The sequence below is a fragment of the Oncorhynchus mykiss genome, chromosome 6 (genome assembly GCF_057628025.1).
Source record: "Oncorhynchus mykiss isolate SJ-2025 chromosome 6, ASM5762802v1, whole genome shotgun sequence".
Lineage (NCBI taxonomy): Eukaryota > Metazoa > Chordata > Actinopteri > Salmoniformes > Salmonidae > Oncorhynchus > Oncorhynchus mykiss.
Genome location: NC_143027.1, coordinates 84328461 through 84346356, shown reverse-complemented (window position 1 = coordinate 84346356; position 17896 = coordinate 84328461). Strand labels below are relative to the sequence as shown.

General features: G+C 43.5%; 1 protein-coding gene across 4 annotated transcripts in view; it reads left to right on the top strand.

The window, feature by feature from the left end:
* LOC110506177 (A disintegrin and metalloproteinase with thrombospondin motifs 17) overlaps positions 1–17896 on the top strand; it is a 197320-nt gene that overhangs the window by 165144 nt on the left and 14280 nt on the right. For all 4 annotated transcript variants that reach the window (XM_090239172.1, XM_090239170.1, XM_090239171.1 and 1 more), the window contains 2 exons: positions 7744–7906; positions 13616–13751. In XM_090239172.1, the coding sequence (XP_090095298.1) occupies positions 7744–7906; positions 13616–13751 (299 nt within the window). The remainder of the gene's footprint in view (positions 1–7743; positions 7907–13615; positions 13752–17896) is intronic.

Genomic DNA, 17896 nt, shown 5'->3' with positions numbered 1-17896 from the left:
AACAGGAAATGTCAGTTATTATGTGGATTATATAAAAACATTTGTAGGGATTGATACATTTTTGTTAAGGGAAAATCAAGTCTGAAATATCAAAGTGGAAATGTTCAAACTTCAGATGCCCTTTTAAACCTTAGCATTTCTAGGGCTAGCGGAGCCCCTCGACAACATTCCGCTGAAAAGGAAGTGCGCGAAATTCAAAAATATGTTTTTGAAATAGGTAACTTTCACACATTAACAAGTCCAATACAGCAATTGAAAGATAAACATCTCGTTAATCAACCCATCCTGTCCGATTTAAAAAATGCTTTACAGCGAAATCACAACATATGATTATGTTAGGTCATAGCCAAGTCCAAAAAACACAAAGCCATTTATTCAGCCAAATATAGCCAAAGATAGAGTCACAAAAAGCAGAAATATAGATAAAATGAATCACTAACCTTTGATGATCTTCATCAGATGACACTCATAGGACATCATGTTACACAATACATGTATGTTTTGTTCGATAATGTGCATATTTATCTAAGATGGCATCCATCTAAGATGGCATAGCAGTTCAGACGTCTTTTTGTCCTCGTCCTGTCGTGTCCCGTATATATATATATTTACAACTTTTTTTTTTCACATACATTTTTAATTTTCCATAAACTCATCTTCAGAACACTCTCCTGCAATCCGCTTCACCAATTTATATTTATATAAAAAAGTATTATTTACCTCAGATCTGTAATCCTCCAAGAGGCTAGCCAGAAAACTAGCCAGAAGCTAGCCAGGAGCTAGCCGGGAGCTAGCCAGGAGCTGGTCCAGAAGCTAATCAGAAGCTGGTTCAGAAGCTAGTTAGCTTCTTTACTGGCTAATCGTTAGTACTCAGCTAACCACGGTTTGTGGTCATCGGCTGTCCTTTGGCTCGAGAATCTATCGCCAGTTTTGTACGGCACGGTGCAGCGCAGCGCGGCTCGGAACGGAACATACCGGACCAATTTTTCTCTCCATGTCCTTGGATTTCGGCCGCTGGCTCTGGACATTCATACCTGGATCTCACAGCTAGCTAGCTGCTATCCGTGCTATCATGCTGCCAAACATACCCTTGTAAAACTGACCATCCTACCAATCCTCGACTTTGGCGATGTCATTTACAAAATAGCCTCCAATACCCTACTCAACAAATTGGATGCAGTCTATCACAGTGCCACCAAAGCCCCATATACTACCCACCATTGCGACCTGTACGCTCTCGTTGGCTGGCCCTCGCTTCATACTCGTCGCCAAACCCACTGGCTCCATGTCATCTACAAGACCCTGCTAGGTAAAGTCCCCACTTATCTCAGCTCGCTGGTCATCATAGCATCTCCCACCTGTAGCACACGCTCCAGCAGGTATATCTCTCTAGTCACCCCCAAAACCAATTCTTTCTTTGGCCGCCTCTCCTTCCAGTTCTCTGCTGCCGATTACTGGAACGAACTACAAAAATCTCTGAAACTGGAAACACTTATCTCCCTCACTAGCTTTAAGCACCAACTGTCAGAGCAGCTCACAGATTACTGCACCTGTACATAGCCCACCTATAATTTAGCCCAAACAACTACCTCTTTCCCTACTGTATTTAATTTATTTATTTTTATTTCTACTTTGCACTTTGCACATTCTTCCATTGCAAATCTACCATTCCAGTGTTTTACTTGCTATATTGTATTTACTTTGCCACCATGGCCTTTTTTGCCTTTACCTCCCTTATCTCACCTCATTTGCTCACATCGTATTTAGACTTGTTTATACTGTATTATTGACTGTATGTTTGTTTTACTCCATCTGTGTCGTTGTATGTGTCGAACTGCTTTGCTTTATCTTGGCCAGGTCGCAGTTGTAAATGAGAACTTGTTCTCAACTTGCCTACCTGGTTAAATAAAGGTGAAAAAAAAAAAAAAAAATGTATATGCAAAAATCTCAGTTTACATTGGCGCAGTAATGTCCTGTGACACATGACGGGGCCTCCCGGGTGGCACAGTGGTCTAGGGCACTGAGATTCTGGGTTCGCGCCCAGGCTCTGTCGCAGCCGGCCGCGACCGGGAGGTCCGTGGGGTGACGCACAATTGGCCTAGTGTCGTCCGGGTTAGGGAGGGCTTGGCCGGTAGGGATATCCTTGTCTCCTCGCACACCAGCACAGTGCACGCTAACCAGGTCACCAGGTGCATGGTGTTTCCTCCGACACATTGGTGCGGCTGGCTTCCAGGTTGGATGTGCGCTGTGCTAAAGAAGCAGTTCGGCTTGGTTGGCTTGTGTTTCTCCCGAGCCCGTACGGGAGTTTTAGCGATGAGACAATTGAAATTGAAATTGGGGAGAAAAGGAAAAGGGGGTAAAATTTAAAATAATAATAATTTAAAAATAAATAAAAAAACATGTTGATTTTGCAGAAATACTCATAATAAACATTGATAAAAGATGTTATTCACAGAATTAAAGATAGTCTTCTCCTTAATGCAACCGCTGTGTCAGATTTCAAAAAAACTTTACGGAAAAAGCATAATCTGAGAACGACGCTCAGAACCCAAAGCCAGAGGAATATCCGCCATTTTGGAGTCAACAAAGTTAGAAATAACACCATAAATATTCACTTACCTTTGATGATCTTCATCAGAAGGCACTCCCAGGAATCCCAGTTTGATAATAAATGACTGATTTGTTCCATAAAGTTCCAAAAAGTCCATCATTTATGTCCAAATAGCCACTTGTTGTTAGCGTGTTCAGCCAAGTAATCCATCTTCATGAGGCACAGGCACTTCGTCCAGACAAAAACTTTAAAAGTTCCATTACAGTCCTTTAGAAACATGTCAAACTATGTATGGAATCAATCTTTAGGATGTTTTTAACATAAAACATCAATAATGTTCCAACCGGAGAATTCCTTTGTCTTCAGAAAAGCACTGGAACGAGAGGTAAATCTGTCGGCTCGTGGTATTTGCTGGAGCGGAATGGTATCAAATACACCAAACACATGTTTTGATGACATTCCATTCGCGCCGTCCCAGCCATTATTATGAGCCGACCTCCCCTCAGCCACCTCCACTGGATCATACATCTTTACATCACTGGCAGGGATTATAGAGAATGAACAAACTAGCATGGGAACTGGCCAAAGCAAGTGAAATAGATAATAAACAATAGTGAAATAATCAATCAAAAATGAACAATAAACTTTCTACTCACAAGTTTTAAAGGAATAGACACATTTCAAACATCATAGTATGGCTATGTACACTGTTATAATGATGTACAAATAGATAAAGTACAAAAGGGAAGATAAATAAACATAAATGGATTGTATTTACAATGGTGTTTGTTCTTCACTGGTTGCCCTTTTCTTGTGGCAACAAATCTTGCTGCTGTGATGGCACACTGTGGGATTTCACCCCTACCGGAGTTTATCAAAATTGATTTGTTTTGGAATTCTTTGTGGGTCTGTGTAATCTGAGGGATTTGGCAGGAGGTTAGGAAGTGCAGCTCAGTTTCCACCTCATTTTTGTGGGCAGTGTGCACATAGCCTGTCTTCTCTTGAGAGCCAGGTCTGCCTATGGCGTCCTCTGCTAGGCCATGCTCACTGAGTCTGTACATAGTCAAAGCTTTCCTTCATTTTTGGTCAGCCACGGTGGTCATGTATTCTGCCACTGTGTATTCTCTGTTGAGGGCCAAAATATCATTCCAGTTTTTTGTTAATTATTTCCAATGTGTCAAGTAATTATCTCTTGATTTTCTAATGATTTGGTTGGATCTAATTATGTTTCTGTTGCTGTCCTGGGGCTCTGTGGGGTCTGTTTATGAATAGAGCCCTAAGACCAGCTTGCTTTGGGGACTCATCTCTAGGCTAATCTCTCTGTAGCTTTGTTTTGGAAGGTTTGGGAATCACTTCCTTGTAAGTGGTTGTAGAATTTATCGTCTCTTTTCTTGATTTTGATAATTAGCCAAATGTTTCTCTGTATGCATTATTTGGTGTTTTACGAACACAGAGGATGTTTTTGCAGAATTCTGCATGCAGAGGCTCAATTTGGTGTTTGTCCCATTTTGTGAATTCTTGGTTGATGAGCGGACACCAGACCTCACAACCATAAAGGGAATGTCAGGACTTCCCCCGAAGTTGTTCCCTCTCCTTGTTCGGGCGGCATTCGGCGGTCGACGTCACCGGCTTTCTAGCTGCTACCGATCCATGTTTCATTTTTCCTTTTGTTTTGTCTGTTTACACACCTGGTTCCCATCTCATAATTATATTCCTTATTTAACCCTCTGGTTTCCCTTTCTGTTTTGTGCATGATTGTCTTTCGTGTGTTGGAGTTTGAGTCCTGTTTTGTCCTTGTTTTGTAACTGGATTTTTGTTCTGTTCTTGGATTGAGTAAATACAGTGTTTGTTACTCTTACCTGTGTCCTGCGTCTGACTCCTTCACTATCTTCTAGATAGACTGACAGGGAAATGGGTTCTATAACTGATTCAAATATTTTTTGCCAGATCGTCTGTGAAATGTTATGTTCCTTTTGATGGTATAGAATGCCCTTCTTGCCTTGTCTCAGATTGTTCACAGCTTTGTGGAAGTTACCTGTGGTGCTGATGTTTAGGCCGAGGTATGTATAGTTTTTTGGGTGCTGTAGGGCAAAGGTGTCTAGATGGAATTTGTATTTGTGGTCTTAACAACTGAACCTTTTTTGGAACGCCGTTATTTTTGTTGTACAGAGATTTACTGTCAGTGCCCAGGTCTGACAGAAACTGTGCATAAGATCTAGGTGCTGCTGTAGGCCCTTCTTGGTTGGGGACAGAAGCACCAGACCATCAGCAAACAGTAAACATTTGACTTCAGATTCTAGTAGGGTGAGGCCAGGTTGTGCAGACTGTTCTAGTGTCCTCGCCAATTCATTAATATATATGTTGAAGAGGGTGGGGCTCAAGCTACTTCCCTGTCTCGCCCCATGGCCCTGTGGGAAGAAATGTAATTTTTTTCTCCAATTTTAACTGCACACTTTTGTTTTTGTGCATGGATTTTATAATGTCTGATGTTTTCCCCCAACACCGCTTTCCATCAATTTATAGCAGACCCTCATGCCAAATTGAGTCAAAAGCTTTTTTGAAATCAACAAAGCATGACAAGACTTTGCCTTTGTTTTGTTTATTGTTTGTTTGTCAATTGGGGTGTGCAGGGTGAATACGTGGTCTGTCGTAGGGTAATTTGGTATATAGCCAATTTGATATTTGCTCAGTACGTTGTTTTCACTGATGAAATGTACAAGTCTGCTGTTAATTATAATGCAGAGGATTTCCCCAAGGTTGCTGTTGACACATATCCCACGGTAGTTATTCCAAATATTAGGGAAGATGCCAGAGCTGAGGATGATGTTAAAGAATTTAAGTATAGCCAATTGAAATGTGTGGTCTGTATATTGTCTGCATATTGTCCTGTAGTTCATTCAATGTAATTGGAGAATCCAATGGGTTCTGGTAGTCTTTAATAGTTGATTCTAAGATTTGTATTTGATCATGTATATGTGTTTGCTCTTTGTTATAGAGCCAAAAAGATTAGAGAAGTGGTTTATCCATACATCTCCATTTTGGATAGATAATTCTTTGTGTTGTTGTTTGTTTAGTTAGTGTGTTCCAATTTCCCCAGAAGTGGTTGGTCTATGGATTCTTCAATTACATTGAGCTGATTTCTGATGTGCTTTTCCTTCTTCTGTAGTGTATTTCTGTATTGTTTTAGTGATTCACCATAGTGAAGGCATAGACTCAGGTTTTCTTGGTTTCTATGTTTTTGGTTAGATAGGTTTCTCAATTTCTATCTTAGGGTTTTGCATTCTTCACCAAACCATTTGTTATTGTTGTTAATTTTCTTAGGTTGTCTGCTTGAAATTTTGAGATTTGATAGGGAAGCTGAAAGGTCAAATATACTGTTTAGGCTTTCTACTGCCAAGTTTACACCTTCACTATTACAGTGAAATGTTTTATCCAGGAAGTTGTCTAAAAGGGATTGAATTTGTTGTTGCATAATTGTTTTTTGGTACATTTCAACACTACTTTCCTTCAATCTTCCTTTGGCTTTGATGCCTCGTGATTGAGTGTTGCTCTGTTCAAGTAGACTGTTATTTTGCTGTGATGTGATAGGGATGTTAGTGGGCTGACTGAACGCTTTGAGAGACTCTGGGTTGAGGTCAGTGATAAAGTAATCTTCAGTACTACTGCCAAGGGATGAGCTGTAGGTGAACCTACCATAGGAGTCTCCTCGTTGCCAATGACTATATTACAGACCCAGTGTGTTACAGAGCTGCAGGAGTTGTGACCCGTTTTGTTGGTTGTTTTGTCATAGTTGTGTCTAGGGGGGCATATTTGGGAGGATCAGCTCCAGGTGGGTGTTTGTCCCCCTATGTGCTGAGGGTGTCAGGTTCTTGTCCAGTTCTGGCATTTAGGTCGCCACAGACTAGTACATGTCCCTGGGCCTGGAAGTAGTTGATCTCCCCCTCTAGGATGGAGAAGCTGTCATTGTTAAAGTATGGGGATTCTATTGGGGGGATATAGATAGCACACATGAGGACATTTTTCTGTGTTGAGATAATTTCCTTATTAATTTATAGCCAGATGTAAAATGTTCCTGTTTTGACTAATTTAATAGTTGGTTAGGTCTGCTCTATATCGAATTAGCATACCTCCTGAGTCTCTTCCCTGTTTCACACCTGGTAGTTTGGTGGATGGGACTACCAGCTCTCTGTAAACTGGAGGGCAACCAGTGGGTCTGTCTCCTCTATACCATGTTTCTTGTAGGATGACAATGACTGTATTTCCAATGTCTTTGATGAAGTCTAAGTTCCTGCGCATTAGGCCAAGAGCATATAACCTTAGACCTTGTATATTCTAGGATGAGATAGTGAAAGCTTTGTGTTCCATTGTGTCTAGTGTTGTTTTCAAGGGGTTTAGGCCTGGACCATTACAGTAGGTGTGAGCAGAGCATGTTGAGCATCTGATACATACCTCTTAGGTCGTAAGATGGGGCTTGGGCGGGTGTATTCATGGGGTTTGGGCCTGTTGCTCTGCTCAAGGCCTGGGCATATGTGTGGCTGTCATGTCGAGGTCTTTGCTGTGGGGGGGGCATAGGTCTGATCTGGGGGGGGCCTATATACTGTGGGTGTGGCCAGGCTTTGTTTGGCGGGGTCTCAGCTGGTTGGATTGTGGCTGGTGATGCTGTGGTCTGGGTGTAGATCCTCTTGGCGTGGGTTCTCTCAGTGCAGGTCCATTGGGAAGGGGTCTTGCAGGTCTGGGAGGGTGTCTCACTGGTCTGGGCGGGGTGTCCGTTGCTCTGTGCTCCTGTTTGTGGTTCTGGGGCTGCGGTTGAGGGTGACATCCTTCAGGGTCCTGGCAAAAGTTGGGATTGCTGCCTTGTAGAGGTGGACCTCTCTCTCTTTCATTTACAAAGTATTTCAGGATGCTTGGGGGAGGCTGTATGTTCTGCTAGAGAGGGCAGGTTAAATGTACATCTGTAATGTGGATCTGGATTGTGCATTGTACTGATAATGTGGTTGTGCTAAGGTTTGGTGCTATGGATTTAGAAGGGGGGGGGGGCTCTATATATTATGTCTCTCTCCTCACTCACTCACTCACTCTGTGTCTCTGAACATGACCCAGTCTCTCAACCCATCTCTATGGTATACACTATCAGGACATTGTGTCTGAACATAACAAGCCAGTGTTTCTAAACATAACTCCCTCTCCCCTAGGTGCTGTTGTTCCATGACCAGACCTATGGGATACACTATGAGTACACAGTGTCTCTGAACGTAACTGAACGTGATGATGTCAGTGAGGAGCAGAGAGCACCAGAGCACCTCTACCTTTGGACACACAGCTCCTGGCAAGACTGCAACGTACAGTGTGGAGGAGGTATGACGCACACACATCCCAAGGAGAGTCTTTGCAGGGTTTCTGATAGCTGTTGACCTTGGATTCAAGCAAACTTTCAGCCACCCCCTCCAGTTCCCCCCCACCCCCCTCCAGTACACCCCTCCCCTTCAGTCCCCCCAGTTCCCCCTCCTCCCCCACCCCCCTCCAGTCCCCCCCCCCCCCCCCCCAGTTCCCCCATACCCCCTTCAGTTCCCCCACCCCCCTTCAGTTACCCTCCACCCTTTCAGGTCCCCCCCACCACCCTTCAGTTCCCCACACCCACCTTCAGTTCCCCCCGCCCCCTTCAGCAACCCCCCACCCCCTTCAGCAACCCCCCCACCCCCTTCAGTACCCCCCACCCCCCTTCAGTTCCCCCACCCCCCTTCAGTTCCCATCCACCACTGCTGCTTCTATCCATTTCGGTTACAAGTTAGATATGGGCCTCTAATCTTGACTGTGGAGCGTCACGTCTGTTCTCCATGCTGATGCACTAATCTGGGGCTGGTTGCCCAGCGCAGAGGATCCGCCAGGATCCGGGTTCCACAACAAACATCAAACACAGCTTGGCTGGATAGCTGCCTGGGGCAATGAGGGATGGGGAGAGGGCACATGGGCTGTTACTCTCACACATTCACATGAGCAAACACACATATATACTGTTGAGGCTAATGAGGTTGGGTTAGTGGGTTTCACCTGGTTGGTGAGGCTGGAGCCATTCGGCTGGGACTGAGGTAGAGAGGGTTGGGGCTTGAAGGCTGGGCTTAGAGGCTGTGTCGGAGGGTTAGTTGGATTGATTGTTGGGACTGAGGTAGTGGGATGGGGCTTGGAGGCTGGGCTTAGAGGCTGTGTCGGAGGGTTAGTTGGATTGATTGTTGGGACTGAGGTAGTGGGATGGGGCTTGGAGGCTGGGCTTAGAGACTGTGTCGGAGGGTTAGTTGGATAGATTGTTGGGACTGAGGTAGTGGGTTGGATCTTGGAGACGTGTTAGAGGCTATGTCAGAGGGTTAGTTGGACAGACCGTTGGGACTGAGGTAGTGGGTTGGATCTTGGAGACGTGTTAGAGGCTATGTCAGAGGGTTAGTTGGACAGACCGTTGGGACTGAGGTAGTGGGTTGGGTCTTGGAGACGTGTTAGAGGCTATGTCAGAGGGTTAGTTGGACAGACCGTTGGGACTGAGGTAGTGGGTTGGGTCTTGGAGACGTGTTAGAGGCTATGGCAGATGGTTAGTTGGACAGGCCTTTGGGGCTTGGGGGAGACAAATAGGCCCAGTGTTGGTGAACTTCTAACCTCTGAACTAGAGCACACCAGACAGATAGAGATGGCTCCCACTGTGGGACTCTCAACTGGGTTACCACGAACATACATGCAAACAAAGTTAAACACGTGCATGTACACGTGCACTCTCATGCAGGTGGACAGCACACTGCACACATACAGTACGTATCTCTAGTTTTGCCTATTCAATTCTCAGTTCATTGCTGAGACTGCAAATATCTAGAGCTGATTCTGGTGATATTAAAAATAAACTTTGAGGAAAAACCATTATTTTTATTAACTCAGAGCAACAGTATTTTACCATCATCTAGCAGTAGATGTGTAGTGGATGGATAGGTGGCTAGTTAATGTTGTTTTAACCCTTAAGAGTAGATTACCCTTTACTATAAATTCAACTGATGTTGTATCTCAACCAGTGGAAAACAAGGCTGCAAAAATATATTACAATTATCAGTAGGTTGTACTTCAATTTGCTTTTGCACTCATCTCAACACTATGACATCAATGACATGATTTTTTAAAAGTTGATTACTTTGTAAAGCTATTTAGTTATGAACTATGATAAATCCATCCAATTATGAACTGAAGTAACTCTCGAAGCAAGTCTGGTAATAATTAGAGTGAAAACAGCACCATGACATCAGCGGTTTTATCGCTATCCAGTGACTGATTAGCTATGATGCGTTGTTCAGTCTGAATCATCGATAACATATGTAATTTAGCTGTGATAGGTGTTTCAACCTTGGCTGGTGAGAGGGTGTGTGCAGGTTTAGGTGACCACTTTCGTTTATTTGTCCGTTCACTCGTTTGGAGTGCTTTAACAATGTCAAGGGTGAAGCTTATTGTAGCCAGCTAGTGGTTATCTTATTGTATCCAGCTAGTGGTTAGCTTGTAGCCAGCTGGCGGTTAGTTTGTTGTAGCCAGCTAACAGTTAGGTTGTTGTAGCCAGCTTGCTGCTAAATTATTTTAGCCAGCTAGTGGTGAGTTTGTTGTAGCCAGCTAGCAGTTAGTTTGTTGTAGCCAGCTAGCGGTTAGTTTGTTGTAGCCAGCTAGCGGTTAGTTTGTTGTAGCCAGCTAGCGGTTAGTTTGTTGTAGCCAGCTAGCGGTTAGTTTGTTGTAGCAAGCTAGCGGTTAGTTTGTTGTATCCAGCTAGCGGTTAGTTTGTTGTAGCCAGCTAGCGGTTAGTTTGTTGTAGCCAGCTAGCAGTTTGTTTGTTGTAGCCAGCTAGGGGTTAGTTTGTTGTAGCCAGCTAGGGGTTAGTTTGTTGTAGCCAGCTAGCAGTTAGTTTTTAAAGCCAACTAGCGGTTCGTTTTTGTAGCCAGCTAGCGATTAGTTGGTTGTAGAGAGCTTGCGGTTAGTTTATTGTAGCCAGCTAGTGGTGAGTTTGTTGTAGCCAGCTAGCAGTTAGTTTGTTGTAGGCAGCCAGCTGTCTGATGACTTAAAGGGTTTTACCAAATTTGATCAGTGTTATTTCCTGAAAGTCGCTAGTTGAAAATACAATCTGTGGGGTTGTGTACTGTAGGTCACTTTGGATAAAAGCGCCTGCGAAATGGCATATATCAGGGGTCAGCAACAGGCCTGCAAGTGTTTTTTCCCAAGTATTCCCACAAACAAAAGAGACATACAGTATGTGATGGTGTCTCAATGTAATCAAGGTATGGAAATTAATATTATTTTTTAAATACAAACTCTTTCTGAGCTTAGTTGCGATCAATTTGCAGTGTACAAATGACTAGGATTATGTTACGCCCGCCCCGACAAACCGCTTAGACAAAAATCATCCCGTGGCTGAATCTAGTTGCCTACATTTCATTTACATTTCAGCCATTTAGCAGACACTCTTATCCAGAGCAACTTACAGTAGTGAGGGCAGACATTTTTGTACTGGTCCCACGTGGGAGTCAAACCCCCAACACTGACGTTGCAAATGCCATGCACCACCAACTGAGCCACTGAGGACCCTGTACTCCTGCAAACACCATGCACTACCAACTGAGCCACTGAGGACCTTGTACTCCTGCAAACACCATGCACTACCAACTGAGCCACTGAGGACCCTGTACTCCTGCAAACACCATGCACTACCAACTGAGCCACTGGGGACCCTGTACTCCTGCAAACACCATGCACTACCAACTGAGCCACTGAGGACCCTGTACTCCTGCAAACACCATGCACTACCAACTGAGCCACTGGGGACCCTGTACTCCTGCAAACACCATGCACTACCAACTGAGCCACTGGGGACCCTGTACTCCTGTAAACACCATGCACTACCAACTGAGCCACTGAGGACCCTGTACTCCTGCAAACACCATGCACTACCAACTGAGCCACTGGGGACACTATACTCCTGCAAACACCATGCACTACCAACTGAGCCACTGGGGACCCTATACTCCTGTAAACACCATGCACTACCAACTGAGCCACTGGGGACCCTGTACTCCTGCAAACACCATGCACTACCAACTGAGCCACTGGGGACCCTATCCTCCTGTAAACACCATGCACTACCAACTGAGCCACTGGGGACCCTGTACTCCTGCAAACACCATGCACTACCAACTGAGCCACTGAGGACCCTATACACTTGCAAACACCATGCACTACCAACTGAGCCACTGGGGACCCTGTACTCCTGCAAACGCCATGTACTACAAACTGAGCCACTGGGGATACTATACCCCTGCAAACACCATGCACTACCAACTGAGCCACTGTGGACCCTGTACCCCTGACAAATATTATGTGCGTAAACCTATTTAGCATAGAGTTCTACTTGACATTTTGTTGCCCACTTTTGGAGCGATTCAAAAAATGAGGAAAACCCAAAGTCCTCATAGGAGAGTCCGCGCCTCACTGTGTGTGTGGAACAAATCTCTGTTTCCTTGGTAACCAGAATTAATTATTACTCTTCCAGTATCTTTCGGTTTTTAGAGTAAATATGACTAGTTTTCCCTCCAAATGAATTCTGCCGACACTGTCGCTCTGAGAAGAACACTAATCGTTGTTGTGATCATACTCAGACCAAAGCGCAGCGTGGAATCGGTTCGACATCTTTTTATTTTAAGGACAACCGAACAACTAAACAATAAAGAATAAATGATACGTGACGTTCTGTAGAGCTCACAGGCATCAACACAAAAACAAGATACCACAAAAACCCAGTGGGAAAAGGCTGCCTAAATATGATCCCCAATCAGAGACAACGATAGACAGCTGCCTCTGATTGGGAAGCATAACAGGCCAACATAGAAATACAAAAACTAGAGTGCCCACCCTAGTCACCTAACCAAATTAGAGAATAAAAGGCTCTCTAAGGTCAGGCCGTGACAACTAAGGGATGGGATGGGGGTTGGCATTATCGTAAGGGAGCCTGTACACAGTGTTCATAAAACATTTCCCATCACAGGATTTTGGGACGATGTAGGAATATGAAACCTGTGACATAAATATTGTAGTGGGAATCTAGATTTAGTCATTTCTGAGCCATATAGTAGAAACCCATGAGCACATAACACAATATAACACAAACACACTGGTCCTTATATACTGTAGTGTACTTAACACAATATAACACAAACACACTAGTCCTTATATACTGTAGTACACTCAACACAGTATAACACAAACACACTAGTCCTTATATACTGTAGTACACTCAACACAGTATAACACAAACACACTAGTCCTTATATACTGTAGTACACTTTACACAAACACACTGGTCCTTATATACTGTAGTACACTTAACACAAACACACTAGTCCTTATATACTGTAGTACACTTAACACAATATAACACAAACACACTAGTCCTTATATACTGTAGTACACTTAACACAATATAACACAAACACACTAGTCCTTATATAGTGCACAACTTCTGGCCAGAGGGAGGGAGAAAGGATTGATTTTCATAAAGTTGGAACAAAGCCCAGATCTCGGGCCCTGCACACACACACACACACACACACGCACACACACAAACACGCACACGCACACAGTAGTCGGGGCCTTAACCAGCAAGTGGTGGTTTGGATAGGGGCCAGCACAGCTCCAAATATAGGACTTCAGTGCTCTGATTTAGTGTTAATTAACTGAGTTTTATTGTGTAATTACCTTCGCATTAGACCAGGCTATGATGTAGTTCACTGGAGGGTTATGCCGGTTGAGACAGAGGCTTGAACTCCATGTGTTTTGTGTGTGTGAAACAGTTTGAATTTTTTTGAGACAGCGTCTCACTCTCACACACACACTCACTCACTCACACTCTCTCTCTCTCCCTCTCTCTCACTCACACTCTCTCTCTCTCTCTCTCTCTCTCTCTCTCTCTCTCTCTTTTGTCACTCTCTCTTTTGTCACTCTCTCCTTCGCTGTAATTTGTTTGTGTTTGTATACCTCAGATTATAACTGTGTGTGTGTTTCCAGGTGAGAGGAGGACAGTGGTGTCCTGTATGAGGCTGGTCAATAAAAGCATGACTCTGGTGAATGACAGCCTCTGCCAACCAGAGAACAGGCCGTTACCCCAAGTACGACGCTGCAACTCACACCCCTGCCAGTACAGGTGAGAGACACACACACACACACACACACACACACACACACACACACACACACACACACACACACACACACACACACACACACACACACACACACACACACACACACACACACACACACACACACGCACACAAGCAATTACACACACACACTTAATCAGGAATAGTTGAATGAGAAACAGGATGATGAAAAGATTGCATCATCCTGTTTCTGAGTGATTATAAAAACCAGCTCAATTGAGTTGAATTGGCTGTAGAAGGAGGATCCAGAATACTGTGCAGTGGAGTGCCTGTCAGCGTGCACAGTGGGATTGTTTCATGTCCTACTCAGGCAGAGTTTTACATTAGAGGAACTTGCAGCAAGGAATGTTTCTGAGCTGTACTGCTGATGCATTTAACCCAGATCTCTCTGTTCAAAGATACGGGGCTGTATCTCAAATGGCACCCTATTCCCTATATAGTGCACTACTTCTATAGGGCACTGGTCAAATTAGTGCACTATATAGGGAATAGGGTGCGAGATGTACGTGGTTTAAAGTGCCTTATTACCTTATCCACATAAAAGGCAGAGTGCCGTCTGGCCTATTGAACCGGCCTCACACTGACTCCCACTAATGTACTTGTATATCACTCAAACTTCAGGGTAGAGACTTCAGTTGTCGCTTTGAACTAGCTCACCTGATTCACCGAAACATGGGCTTGATCAGTAGTTGACAAGTTGAATCAGGTGTGCTAGCTCAGGAATGGTTCAAATACATGGAACGACTGGAGTCCCCCAGGAGAGCCATTCCACTTCCTCCCTCTTCAGCTCACACCGAGACAAGCAACTGGGACCTCTGCCTCGCAGATTCATGGGACTGCCCTCCTGAAATGTTTTTAGTCAGTTGTGCCACCAAAAAGCTGGCTATTGGTCAATGTGAGTGGGCACATTTCAGGCTGAGGAGTGAGGCTGCAAATCCCCTTATGTTACACTCACTGAACTGTTGTTTCACTATGTCTAGATTTTAGCCTCTAGAGTCTAGATTCTAAAGATTCTAGAATTCTATTTTCTAGCTGGTAAGTTGAGCACGGGGTTCCGTATTTCTGTTCATCTAACTTTATTTTCATTGAAAAATATTCCTTTCTAATTATTCTTGAGTGTATTCTGTCAATACGGTGCTGACTTTATACGACAGCCCCCATAGACATTGTATATATTTTTGGGCAACAGAAATGGACCTGCCCCAAATGGCCCCCTATTCCCTATAGTGTACTACATGTGACCCAGGCCCGGTCAAAAGTAGTGCACTATACTGTATCGGGAGTAGGGTGCCGTTTGGGACGTAGACAAAGACTCCCTGTATTTGGACCCAGCCCAGTTATACGTTTCTAAGACATACATTGATGTGGATATATTTTGCCGTCTCTTAGCCCCGTTCCCCTTTGCATCCATTCAGTGGATCAGTCAGCTGCATCTCTACCATATAGGCAGGACTTGTTAGGTACAGACACATATTGAATGGAAGTGGACTGTATTAGGACGTTGCTGTAAAGACAGGAAGAGGAGGAGGGATAAAAGACATGGACATGGAAGCAGAACACACACGCACACATTCACACACATACACAGAAAGACAGACAGACAGACAGATGGACAGACAGACTGGGACCTCTCCATCTAGTTTATTACTACATCACCTGGAAAATAGAGGCCCAGTTTTCCAGAGGCCCCAGGTGCTTGGCTGTAACTCTTTATGACCTAATTTCACCAGGCCTGGTGCTGTAAACCCCAAACCCCAAACTCTGTCACATCTATAGGGTAATGTTCATCAGGCACCAATTGGAAGAAGATGCTCTGAAACTGGGGAGGGACTACCTGGACTTGGTCCAATAAGGAAGGTTATTTTTCCTTTTCTGTTTGAAAACGTTTTGCTACGATGTGCCCTACTGATCACGACCCAGTCGATTAGTCAACATTACTTCATTGGCGACATCGTAGCGTACAAAAAACGCTTGGTGCTTTTTAATACTGGGAGGATAGTGTGTTGGTACTGTTTATTGTTTTGAATGAGAATTTAAGCGTATTTCAATTTCTCAGTTTCTGTCTTTGTTTTGTGTTGCATAGTGAACCACTCTTGTTTAACACAGAGGACACTTAAAGGTTCAATTTCTCAGTTTCTGTCTTTGTTTTGTGTTGCATAGTGAACCACTCTTGTTTAACACAGAGGACACTTAAAGGTTCAATGCAGCTGTTTTTATCTCAACATCAATCATTTGGGTGACAATTAAGTACCTTAATGTGATTGTTTTCAATTAAAATGGCAAAAATGGCTTATTAGCACAGAGCAATTACTCAAGCAAGAATTTTGTAGGACTGTAGGACTGAGTGGGGAGTGGGAAACTGAGAACTAGCTGTTATCGGAAGAGAGGTTTGGAACTCTTTTCCTTCTTATTAACTAATTCACTGCCTGGTGTACGGGAGTTGAGCGATGAGACAAGATAACAACTGGATACCACGAAATTGGGGAGAAAAGGGGGTAACATTTTAAATGAAATAAAACATAAAAACATAGTGAAATGACGTTCTCGGCTGCACTGGGCCATTAAATGTTTACTGATTGATTAAAAGAGATGGTGCTTATTTCTACACTTTCATTTCTACATATCTGCCAACATTAACCTGTTGATCATTTTACTCTAATCAATTTAATCAGAAAATACTTTAATGGCATGGAACGGGTTATCACATTACCAAAGCAAATACACATGATAACACACACACTCTACACACACATACACATGGATTTTGTATTGTAGATACACTACCGGTCAAAAGTTTTAGAACACCTACTCATTCAAGGTTTTTTCTTTATTTTTTACTATTTTCTACATTGTAGAATAATAGTGAAGACATCGAAACTATGAAATAACACATATGGAATCATGTAGTAACCAAAAAAGTGTTAAACAAATTCAAATATATTTCAGGTAGCCTTTGCTTTGATGACAACTTTGCACACTCTTGGCATTCTCTCAACCAACTTCACCTGGAATGCTTTTCCAACTGTCTTGAAGGAGTTCCCACATATGCTGGGCACTTGTTGGCTGCTTTTCCTTCACTCTGCGGTCCGAATCATCCCAAACTATCTGAATTTGGTTGAGGTCGAGGGATTGTGGAGGCCACGTCATCTGATGCAGCACTCCATCACTCTCCTCCTTGGAACCAACAATCTCAAATTTGGATTCCAGACCAAGGGACAGATTTCCACCAGTCTTATGTCAATTGCTCGTGTTTCTTGGCCCAAGCAAGTCTCTTCTTTTTATTGGCATCTTTTAGTAGTGGTTTCTTTGCAGCAATTCGACCATGGCAGGGTAGCCTAGTGGTTGGAGCGATGGACTAGTAACCGGAAGGTTGCAAGTTCAAACCCCCAAGCTGACAAGGTACAAATCTGTCGTTCTGCCCCTGAACAGGCAGTTAACCCACTGTTCCTAGGCCGTCATTGAAAATAAGAATTTGTTCTTAACTGACTTGCCTAGTTAAATAAAGGTAAAAATAAAATAAATGAAGGCCTGATTCACGCAGTCTCCTCTGAACAGTTGATGTTGAGATGTGTCTTTTACTTGAACTCTGTGAAGCATTTATTTGGGCTGCAATTTCTGAGGCTGGTAGCTCTAATGAATGTATCATCTGCAGCAGAGGTAACTCTAGGTCTTCCATTCCTGTGGCGGACCTCATGAGAGCGAGTTTCATCACAGCTCGATGGTTTTTGCAACTGCACTTGAAGAAAATGTCAAAGTCTTGACTGACCATCTTCTAAAGTAAAGATGGACTGTCATTTCTCTTTGCTTATTTGAGCTGTTCTTGCCATAATATGGACTTGTTTTTTTTACCAAATAAGGCTATATTCTGTATACCCCCTCTTGTCACAACACAACTGATTGGCTCAAACGCATTAAGAAGAAAATAAATTCCACAAATTAACTTTTAAGAAGGCACACCTGTTAATTGAAATGCATTCCATGTGACTACCTCATGAAGCTGGTCGAGGGAATGCCAAGAGTGTGCAAAGCTGTCATCAAGGCAAAGTGTGGCTATTTGAAGAAACTCAAATATAAAATACATTTAGATTTGTTTAACTCTTTTTTTGGTTACTACTGTACATGATTC